This window comes from Papio anubis, chromosome 1, assembly GCF_008728515.1.
Source record: "Papio anubis isolate 15944 chromosome 1, Panubis1.0, whole genome shotgun sequence".
Taxonomy (NCBI): Eukaryota; Metazoa; Chordata; class Mammalia; order Primates; family Cercopithecidae; genus Papio; species Papio anubis.
Window position 1 is genome coordinate 120,611,071 of NC_044976.1, and position 11,104 is coordinate 120,622,174.

General features: G+C 41.5%; 1 protein-coding gene and 1 long non-coding RNA gene across 3 annotated transcripts in view; one reads left to right on the forward strand and one right to left on the reverse strand.

The window, feature by feature from the left end:
- Positions 1-8,677, forward strand: part of VPS45 (vacuolar protein sorting 45 homolog) — an 82,054-nt gene extending 73,377 nt beyond the window's left edge. Inside the window, exon 15 of one of the 2 annotated variants that reach the window (XM_003892567.5) lies at positions 8,062-8,677. In XM_003892567.5, coding sequence (XP_003892616.1) covers positions 8,062-8,149 — 88 coding nt within the window. In that variant the 3' untranslated portion in view covers positions 8,150-8,677. The remainder of the gene's footprint in view (positions 1-8,061) is intronic. The other variant, XM_003892568.4, reaches the window with a different exon arrangement.
- LOC110740794 overlaps positions 1-11,104 on the reverse strand; it is a 76,859-nt gene that overhangs the window by 63,631 nt on the left and 2,124 nt on the right. The gene's annotated exons all lie outside the window — the stretch shown is intronic.

Sequence of the window (11,104 nt, forward strand, 5' to 3'; positions counted from 1 at the left end):
CACTGCAGCCTCCACCTCCCAGGTTTAAGTGATTCTCCAGCCTGAGCCTCCCGAATAACTGGGACCACAGGTGCACACCACCACACCCAGCTAATTTTTGTATTTTTTTTGTAGAGACAGGAATTCACCATGTTTCCCAGGCTGGTCTCGAGCTCCTGAGCTCAAAGTGATGCACCTGCCTTGGCCTCCCAAAGTGCTGGGATTACAGGTGTGAGCCCAGCCTCAGTCGTAGATGTTGAATGCCAACCTATTCCCTTGCTCCTGATAAAACTGCTGTTGGATATTTAGAAAAAGTTTAGTATACTAGGTGATATTTAAGCTGGGGTCTTCTGTTAAAAATCTGTATCTGAATCGTGTTCATTTGGCAAACAATTCATCCACTTTATACTAAGAATGAAGAAGGTAATACTCAAGATGTGCACTGACTAGTAAGACAAACCATTAGAAGATAATTAGAAGGGAGAAAACCCACTGCCTTCTGTCCTATCATAGGGGATGAATGCTCCTAGCTGGGGCTAGCTCTTCCACTTGGGCACCAGAGCCCATCCACCTCACCTATACTGGAATATCACTCCAAACTCGCTCCCCTTTCTTTCCCAAATCGTTTTTTTCCTATCTATTGGATTATTCATAGAAGCATAGAAATATCCTGTTTTGCCAGGCACGGTGTCTCACGCCTGTAATCCTAGCACTTTGGGAGGCCAAGGTGGGCAGATTGCCCGAGCTCAGGAGTTCGAGACCAGCCTGGGCAACACAGTGAAACCCTGTCTCTACTAAAATACAACAAATTAGCCGGGTGTGGCAGCGTATCCCTGTAGTCCCAGCTACTCAGGAGGCTGAGGCAGGAGAATTGCTTGAACCCGGAAGGTGGAGGTTGCAGTGAGCCGAGATCGTGCCACTGCACTCCAGCCTAGGCGACAGAGTGAGACTCCGTCTCCCAAAAAAAAAAAAAAAATCAGTTTGAAATACCCTGCTATGTTCTGCATCTTTAAAAGCCCTCTCTTAATCCCCTTACTCTTTCTAGGCTCCATCTCATTTCTCTGTTCTCTTTCATAGGAAAATTCTCCAAGAGTTGTTTATACTCACTGTCTCTAATTCTTCCCTCACATATTCTCTTAAGCCCACATATTCTCCTCAACTACTGCATTCAGGCCTTCACTTCCATCACTCCAAAATCTTGTCAGGGTCCCTAGGGACCTCCACATAGCTAAACATGGAGTCAACTTTCAGTCCTCATTTTGCTTGACCTATCAGCAGCATCTGACACAGTTCCTTCACTTCTGTTTTTAAAAAAAATAGAGATGCAGTATCACTATGTTGCGCAGACTGGTCATTGTTATCACTTAGCTTCCAGGAGCTATACTGTCTTGGTCCTCCTACCTCACTGGCCATTCCTTCTCTGTCTCGTTTGCTGTTTCTCCTGTTTTTGGAATCCCTGGGACTTGGCCACCAACTCCCTTGGCCATCTCATTCAGTCTCATGGCTTTAAATTCTGTCTCCACTACTAACTCCCAGATTTATATTTCTAGTCCTGAGTTTCACTATTGCTATTTGGAGGCAGATAATCTGTCGTTGTGGAGGACTGTCCTTTGCATTATAGATGTTCAGCAACATTCCTGGCCTATACCCGTGAGAATCCAGCAGCACTCCACCAGTTATGACAAGGAGAAAAACATCTCCAGACTCTGCCAAATGTCCCTGAGAGTAAAATCACACTCCTCCTCACCCCATTGAGAACCAGTGTTTCTTGACCAAACTTCTCCCCCAAACTCTGGACTTGTATATCCACTGTCTTTTTGACATCTCTACTTGAACGTCTAATAAATATTCATACTTAGCGTGATCAAAACCAAACTTCTGATATTTCTTCCTCACATAATCCTCGCTCCGACTTCCCCCCTCAGTGACACATCCATTCCTTTAGTTGCTTAGGCAGAAAAAAACTTGGCATTTTCTTGAATCTCCTCTTTCTCTCACACCTACATCCTGACTTATCAGTAAGTCCTGAGAGCTTTACCTTCAAAATACACCCAGAATCTAATGCCCTTTCGCCACTACTGCTCTGGTCCATGCCACCATCACTTCCTACTGGGATTACTGCAGCTGCTTTACACTTGTCCCCCAGCACCCCCTTCTCAATATAGTAGTAGGGTGATCTTGTGAAAATGTGTCATTCAGGGTATGTCACATTTTTTTGCAGAACCTTCCAGATGTCTCTCATCTTACCCAAAGTAAAAACCACAATTCTTACAATGACATGCCAGGCCTTACATGATCTCTCCTTATAGCCCACTCTACCTATTCCTTACCTCTCCAATCTCACCTCTTACCATCCAACACCTTATTCACTTCACTCTAGCCACACTAACCTTCTTTCTTTTCCCTAAACATACAGAGCCTTGATCCTTTTGCACTTGCTCTTTCCCAGATACATGCTCCGTTGCCTCATTCAGGTCTTGGTTTAAATGTCAGTTTCTCAGGGAGGTCTTCCTTAAGTACTAGTTTTTGTTTTTGTTTTGGGGGGATTTTTTTATGGTAGTATTTTATTCCTCTTCAAGAAAAGCTATTACCTAACATTGATGAACTCTCTTTTTTTGAGACAGAGTCTCACTCTGTCACCCAGGCTGGGGTGCAATGGCATGATCATAGCTCACTGCAATCTCTAAATCCTGGGCTCAAGCTCAGGTGAACCTTCCACCTCAGCTTCCTGAAGAGCTAGGACTACAGGTGTGCACCACCATGCTCAGCTAATTTTTTAAATTTTTTGTAGAGGATCTTGCCATGTTGCCCAGGCTGATGTTGAACTCCTGGACTCAAGCAATAGGATTAAAAATATCCTCCTGCTTCAGCCTACCAAAGTTCTGGGATTATAGGCATGAGCCACCATGGGCAGCCAGTCACTAGTTTTATTTTATTTTGTTGTTGTTGTTGTTGTTTTGAGATGGAGTCTTGCTTTGGCACCCAGGCTGGAGTGCCGTGGCACAATCTCAGCTCACTGCAACCTCCGCCTCCCAGGTTCAAGCGATTCTCGTGCCTCAGCCTCCCAAGTATCTGAGATTATAGGCATGCACCACTACACCTGGCTAATTTTCATATTTTTAGTAGAGACAGGTTTCACCATGTTGGTCAAGCTGGTCTCAAACTCGTGACCTCAAGTGATCCTCCCACCTTGGCCTCCCACAGTGCTGGGATTACAGGTGTGAGCCACCGCACCCAGCCCAGTCACTAGTTTTAAAATCTCACACCACTATCATCTCCAATACTCCTTTTTTAAGCCTGCTTTATCTTTTCCCATAGTATTTCTTCATCTAACATATTACAAAGAGGCAGTATAGCATTATAGTTAAAAAAACAAACTGAAGCCAAATTGCCTGGGATTATATCCCAATTCCACTTCTAAGCTGTAAGATCTTGACTTCTCTGTGTTTTGTGTGTGTGTGCATGTGTATTTAAAGTGGAATGGTTTCTGTCCATTAGAACAGTACTTTGCACATAGTAATATGTGTACACCATTGTTGTATCATTAGTAGTGACTAATTAATTTTATTCTCCTTATCTCCCATTGGAATATAAATTCCATGAGAGCAGAGGGGTTTTTTTGTTCGTTTATTTGTTTTTTGTTTTTTTTTACTTTCTTCATTGCTGTATTCACAGCTTCTAGAACGGTGCCTAGCACATAGTAGACAGTAAATATTTGTTGATCAAATTATGTTATTTCTGGAGTGATGAGGATAAGAAGGGTCAAGGAAGATGAGGTATATGTGTACTGTTTAAAACTTTTACAAAGAGAATGTACTCATGTATCCTTGTGCCCCAAAAAGCTTCATAGGCTTGCATGGAAAATAGACATATAGACAAATAAATTACAACATAGTATATTTACAAGATATGGAAGAACGAGTAATAACTGTAAGGGGAGGGCAATGCAGTTGAGGAAAGCTTCCTAGAGGAGTAATAACGTGAGAGTTGGGTTTTTAAAGGTGCGTAGTTCCACCAAACAAAGTATGAGACAGATGTGACAGCCTTCGAATAGTAGGTGCAAAAGCAAAGAAGTATGAAACACAGCAGTGGCTCTCAAAACTGCAAGCAGTGGAAGTTGAAAGGAGAGGTGAGGAGCGTTTTCAGTGTTTTGAGCTATTAAAACTTTCATCTTATCCTTCTCCCTTACCCACTCCCATACTCCTAACATCTCCAAGTAAGTGTTTGGCTGTAATTAGGAGCTTATTACTCCATTACGGCAAATATCTTGGGGTTTTTCTCATTATTTTCCTGAAAGTCTTTTCCTATTTTTCTGCTCCCCACAAGTTCCATTTTTTAGATATATTATTATACCACTGTTCAGGTTCTAGATTCCCCTTGGTGTCTTTGGTATAAGAAATTCACATGTAATTTTTACCTGTGGAGTATAGTGAAAAAGGAGGAAGACATATCCTTAAATTATATACACATACACACACATAGTTTTGTTACAGTGTGGTAGCTTTGTTTAGGAATAGAAACACAGTTGTTCAGCTGAATTATTTTAGTAATTAATATTTTTAATCCTATAAACGTTGGTCTCTAGTCCCTTACCAACGATCTAAGTGAAGAAGCTTGCTTTTCAGTGTGTGACTTAAGACTTCTCAAGGTTGACTTTTTAAAATCAGGGTTGGGCCGGGCGCGGTGGCTCAAGCCTGTAATCCCAGCACTTTGGGAGGCCGAGACAGGTGGATCACAAGGTCAGGAGATCGAGACCATCCCGGCTAACATGGTGAAACCCCCTCTCTACTAAAAAATAGAAAAAACTAGCCGGGCGAGGTGGCGGCGCCTGTAGTCCTAGCTACTCGGGAGGCTGAGGCAGGAGAATGGCGTAAACCCCAGAGGCGGAGCTTGCAGTGAGCTGAGATCAGGCCACTGCACTCCAGCCTGGGTGACAAAGCGAGACTCCGTCTCAAATAAAAAATAAAATAAAATAAAATAAAATCAGGGTTGGGGTTCTGCTTTTTTCCACCCACCTTCCTTCTATACATGGAGTCAGGAAAACACCCTTGATGACAGCACAAACCAAAAAAGCAGTAGTATTAATCCACTCTGTTAGTTTCTGGCACTGCCTCTGTTTATACTCATATTGGATTGTGATTGTGTATCTGTCTCTGAGAGTCCCTTAATGTAGGAATCATAACTAAGGTGTTCATTTGTACACCTAGTTCAATGCCTCATTCATAATGGATGCTCATTAAACATTTGTTGAATTGGATTGAATTGAACTGAATTGAACTGGACTATGGCACCACAGGAGAAGGGGATTTTTGAGTTCACTTTTAATGAGATTGATTTAAAACGAATTTAGAAAGAAAAATTATTCTTTTGTTTTGTTTTTAAACATCTAAATTTGGGGTACAGCTACCAATATGTTCATTCCCCATAATTTTTTAAGCATTCTGAGCAATGACTCATCAGAGTCCCCAAATAGATATATATTTTTTAAGTCACAGTGGCCCTAGGAAACAAAATTAGGCTTGGTAAATATAAATAGTAAGTGTGTTCTCATTATAGTCAGGAATGTGGGGTCTTGTTGATATACAGAGGAGGATCTTTATTTCTTCCCTTTGTAGCAGAGTTGGAAATGAACCAGATATCCCCTGATAAATTCCTGTAGGGTTTCCCAACACATTTATTTCATTCTTTCCAGAAGTCACCAAGACTTGTTGTGTTATTGTTTAAAAAAAAAAAAAAAAAAAAAAATCAGTGCTACTTCATTTCCTAACACTTGTTTTCTGACCTCCCATTGTCTCCAGTCCAGCTGGCCAAAAAGCCAGGCCAAAGATATCTGTATTTCCGCAGAGAAACAAATGGACTTAGCTTCTACTCCTTTCCCTCTACTTTGCAATGTTTTCTTTTGCAAAGGAGTTTGGAATTTAAATTCTCCAAGCCCAGAATCTTTCAGTCTAAAACTGCAAAACAATGGTAATAAGATACCTGGTCATTCCTCCAGTCCTCTGTCTTTTAAATATCTGCTCTGAGAGAGAGTCCTGAGCATCCAAATAACTTTTGTTGTCGTTGTTGTTGTTGTTGTTGTTGTTATTGTTGTTGTGACAGGGTTTCACCCCTGTCGCCCAGGCTGGAGTGCAATGGCACGATCTTGGCTCACTGCAACCTCTGCCTCCTGGGCTCAGGCGATTCTCCTGCCTTAGCCTCCCAAGTAGCTGGGACTACAGACGCCTGTCTAATTTTTGTATTTTTTATAGAGATGGGGTTTCACTATGTTGCCCAGCCTGGTCTCGAATCCCTGGGCTCAAGCGATCCACCCGCCTTAGCCTCCCAAAGTGCTGGGATTACAGCGTAAGCCATCGCACCCATCCATCCAAATAACTTTTATATTATAAAGAGGGCTCTCTTGCCAATGGGTAGCTATTTTATTCATTTACTCAGCATAACTTTATTGGATACCTCTGTGTTAAGCCCTGGAGATCTAAGGTGAGTAAGACTTCCCCCTACCTCCCAAGAAGCTCACAGTCTATCTTGGCAACAATTATACAGTGCTGAGATAGGAGTGGGATAAAGTAATAATAGTAATTAGTTCAGCATGGAGGGGTCTGGAAGTGCTTTACAAAAAAGTGACATTTATGTATTTATATATGTATGTATGAATGAGACCATGCCTGGCCAGAAAAGTGACTTTTAATCCTTAGTCTTAAAGAAAAAGGTTCCTGCCAGGCGCAGTGGCTTACACTTGTAATCCCAGCACTTTGGGAGGCTGAAGCAGGTAGATCATCACTTGAGGCCAGGAGTTTGAGACCAGCCTGGCCAACATGGTGAAACCCCTGTCTCTACTAAAACTACAAAAATTAGCCAGCATGGTAGCGCATGCCTGTAATCCCACCTACTCAGGAGGCTGAGGCAAGAGAATCGTTTGAACCTGGGAGGCAGAAGTTGCAGTGAGTCGAGATCACGCCATTTCAGCAGAGAAAGAATAGCCCTACATTTCAAACATAGGACATAGTAAGAATAACTACTTGAAGTATGAAAGCTCATGACATGTTTAGGAACGGTGAGTTGTTGGGCATGGATGGCATAGAGGCTGCACTCTGAGAGATGGAATAGACCAGTGGGAAGCAATATTGTATGATGCTGAAAGGCACAGAATCTAGAGCCTGGGTTTGAGTCCCAGCTGAGCCACTTACTGTCTGTTGTGACCTTGGCAAGTCACTTAACCTCCCCTCTATAGGTTTGCTTCTTCGTTTTCTTAAAATGAGGATAATAGTAGCATCTGTTTGACAGGGCTGCAGGCATATATGCATATATATACACATACGGCTTTAAAAAGTGCTCAGAACAAAATGAATATAAGTATTCATTATTAGGCCACATTATGAAAGGCCTTGAACTGTACATTTTCCATAAGTAAAAGAAAGGTTTTAAAGCAGAAGAGGGGAGAGTATATAACAGGATAAAATCTGTATTTTGTTTTATTTGTTAATTTTTTTTTTTTTTAATTAGAGACAGGGTCTCGCTCTGTTGCCCAGGCTGGTCTCGAACTTCTGGGCTCGAGCAATCTACCCGCCTCAGCCTTCTAAAGTGCTAGGATTACAGACCTGAGCCACCGCACCTGGCTTGTAATCCGTATTTTAGATAAGTAACTCTGGTGCTACTCTGGAGAGTAGATTGGATAAGGAAGAAACTAGAGACAACATACAAGCTCTGAGACAGTTTCAAGAGTATAGATAACAGGTGCTGATGTAACATGGTATTGAGTTAATATAGTGGCCTTGCCCTTAAAAATTCTGGGTTCCCAAACAGAAACTTCAAACTTGAAATGTTAGTCTTAATAGACCTTACAAATTTAATTCTAAAAAAAAAAACAAAATGAAGACCCTGGGGAAGAGCACAGAAGGACTGTCCTTGCAGTATGGATGTTGTAGTGCTCAACTGATGCTTCCATTCTATACCCAAATATCAGACCAGTACCTCTTGGCTACTATTCATGATATATTTTCATCTGGTTAGCTGTCCAGAGCAAGACATTCTATTTTTGGAGATGCTTTTGTTTTTTCTTTCAAGTAACCTCAAACTACTTATCAGTTTCCTAGAGGAAGTTCTGGCTTCTGGACTGCACAGCCGAAGCAAGGAGAGCTCTCAAGTCACATCAAGGTCAGCGAGCAGAAGATGAAACAGTGGTTGGGGGAAGGGCACAGCTTCCTCTCTCACCCCCACTACAGGCTTTCCCTACTAATCAGAGGTGTTGGAGAGCAGCTTTGGGTTCTGTGCTGGTTATTAGAACTCATCTCCAGGTAGCCCACAGATTTGTGGTTGGCACAGACACACGACTCCCAGAGTTGACCTAACAATAAGTCTGAGCCCATCTCAACCCACTTTTCTCTGGTAGTCTTTATGTATCTGTTAGCACAATCACTTCAGTTACTGATGAATTTTGTTGGGATCTGACGTGGGGAAAGTGTTATCAGAGCCTAGAGGGGCTTAAAAAGTAATCATTTGATGTACATACCACATTCCTTGACTTCCTTTCTCTTCCCTTGACCCTTTCTGCTTTTCATTAACCACATTCCTGCACAACTTATTTCTGAAAACCTACCATATTTCTTTATAGAGCCATCCAAAATTTTTTGTCCCTACATAGCAATTTTCTGTGGCACTGAGAAACCATGTATGACCACAATAAAAATCCATTTTGTGAAAAGATATGAGTGATTTAGTTTTATTTCTTTGGGGCTAATTTATGAGAATTTATGAGGTGGGACATGAGCTGGTTTCACACCGAATATAATGAAGGCATTACCTCTACCTGAAGGATATTTAAAGTATGTCAAGGCAAATAATAAATTCTGGTGTCAATTTCACCTCTCTTGAAAACAGGATAAACCGATAGTATCATTATTGCCAGGAAATTAAGGTATCCTCAAATCATCATAGCAAAAATACCAAAGCGCAATCCCTCCCTGGTGTGTGTGTGTGTGTGTGTGTGTGTGTGTGTGTGTGTGTGTGAACTTGTATGTTGATAAATATTCTCTAGCATCAGACAGCAAGGGCCAAATCTATGTCATATTTATATGGCTTTGGGAATGTTATTTAGCCTCTTTGTGGCTCAGCTTTCTCATTTATAAAACAGAACCTTCCTCATAGGATTATAAGAATTAAATGAGATGAGATGATACATGAAAAGTGCTTAAAACACTGGTGTACAGTAATCAATAAAATGTAGCTAATAGTAAATAAGATTAATTTCTGTACAGAATCACATGTAAAATGACTGGACTAATCATTTTAATCATTGCACATCTAATCATTGCACTAATAAACAGTTCAAAAAATAGAGGGAAAAGCTGAAAGGTCATTCTGTCCCTCTTTTCTCCACTCCTCCCAGCTCTCAGCTGTTTGGTTGGTTTTTTTTTTGTTTGTTTGTTTTTAGTAGAGATGGGGTTTCACTATCTTGGTCAGGATGGTCTTGAACTCCTGACCTCGTGATCCACCCACCTCAGCTTCCCAAAGTGTTGGGATTACAGGCGTGAGCCACCACACCCGGCCTCAGCTGTTGTTTCTTTACACACACTCATGAAGTAAAATCCAAGCTAAAATCCAAGGTGTTTGTTTTTGTTTTTGGATTTGTGGGTCCCTTTGAGTAATGTTTTCTTCTTCATTTTTTATAAGTCTTTGAGACAGCCTGCACTTGGGGATGGAGTATTTTAAATGCAGCATTTTACAAGTTATATAGTGTTTTAAAATATGAAAAACTCCCTCCTCCAAGCAGGAATATCTGTGCTTCTCTTCTTATCGCCAAGATAACGCTGTGGAATAAAAAAAGCAAAAACAGAGACCTTCCTTATATCATTTTCCTCATTATTCATCTGCTTCCATTGTGCCTACTCAACTGACAATATCAAGAAGTCTAAGAAATGAGCCCTACTATCAGGGTGTTTGATGTCAGAAGTTGGCATTTCTTTATTAAGAATCAAAGACTCATATTTTTGTGTAAGATTTACAGAGCTGATTCCATTATTACTGGCCCTTTATTTTTGTGCCCTTTAAAAACATCACTTTAATTAAGGTCTTGTATGCTTTTAATAATCCTCTCCCCCATAAGTGGAAATGCCCTGGTCAAAACCTCTGTGTTCCATTTACTCCACAAAAGCCAAGGATATTTGTTTTTAGACAACTGTGTTTGAATAACAGTTTCCGCCCAGTAAACTTGCAAGCAGTTCACAAGTTTTTATCTCTAATAGTTCCCTTTCTCCCTTAAGTTATAAAATATTCTGTTATAGAATACAGCTACTAGCAGTCGCGTCTTATCCTCAGATGTTGTTAGGGAGGTACCCCCATCATGAGGTCCTCCCAGTGTCTTATCTCCACCACAGGCAGAAACTGACTGAGAGTGATTTCTGTGGTTTATGTGTGTGTAGTGTCAAGCTCACTGAGGAACGCTGAGGAGACAGCGCTATAAAAATGTGTAAAGGAACCCATACGTTCTCAGATTTCTCACTTAAGCATTGGTCTTTGGAAAACAGTCCGACCTACATCCCAATTCAGGTACCACGAAGTTCACCTGGTGAGGCAAATCAGCTTCAAGAATAGGCCAGAGGAAGTGGAAAGGGGTGAGTGACAGGACAAAGGGAGAACAGGTGAACGAAAGTAGGGGCAGGATCACAGGATGGAGCAGGGCAGAGAAAGAAAGGACGCCAGAGATTTATGTAACATCTTAAGAGAGCAGACAGGCAGGGAAGGTTCTGCAGCCCACATGCATCTGCTCTGGAATCTGAAAATTACTTTGGAGGGTTTTTCTTTTTCATTAGCCCCTCTGCCTGATGTTTCACAGTGCTCTGGCACCTATCTGATGCAGCACGAAACGAACCCTGGACCTCACATATAGGAGGCACTCAAATATTTGTTTTATCTATCTATCTATCTATCTATCTATCTATCTATCTATCTATCTATGTATTTTTGAGATGGAATTTCACTCTGCTGCCCAGGCTGGAGTGCAGTGGTGCGATCTCGGCTCACTGCAACCTCTGCCTCCCAGGTTGGAGCGATTCTCCTGCCTCAGCCTCCCAAGTAGCTGGGATTACAGGCACCCGCCACCACATCTGGCTTTTTTTTTTTTTTTTTTTTT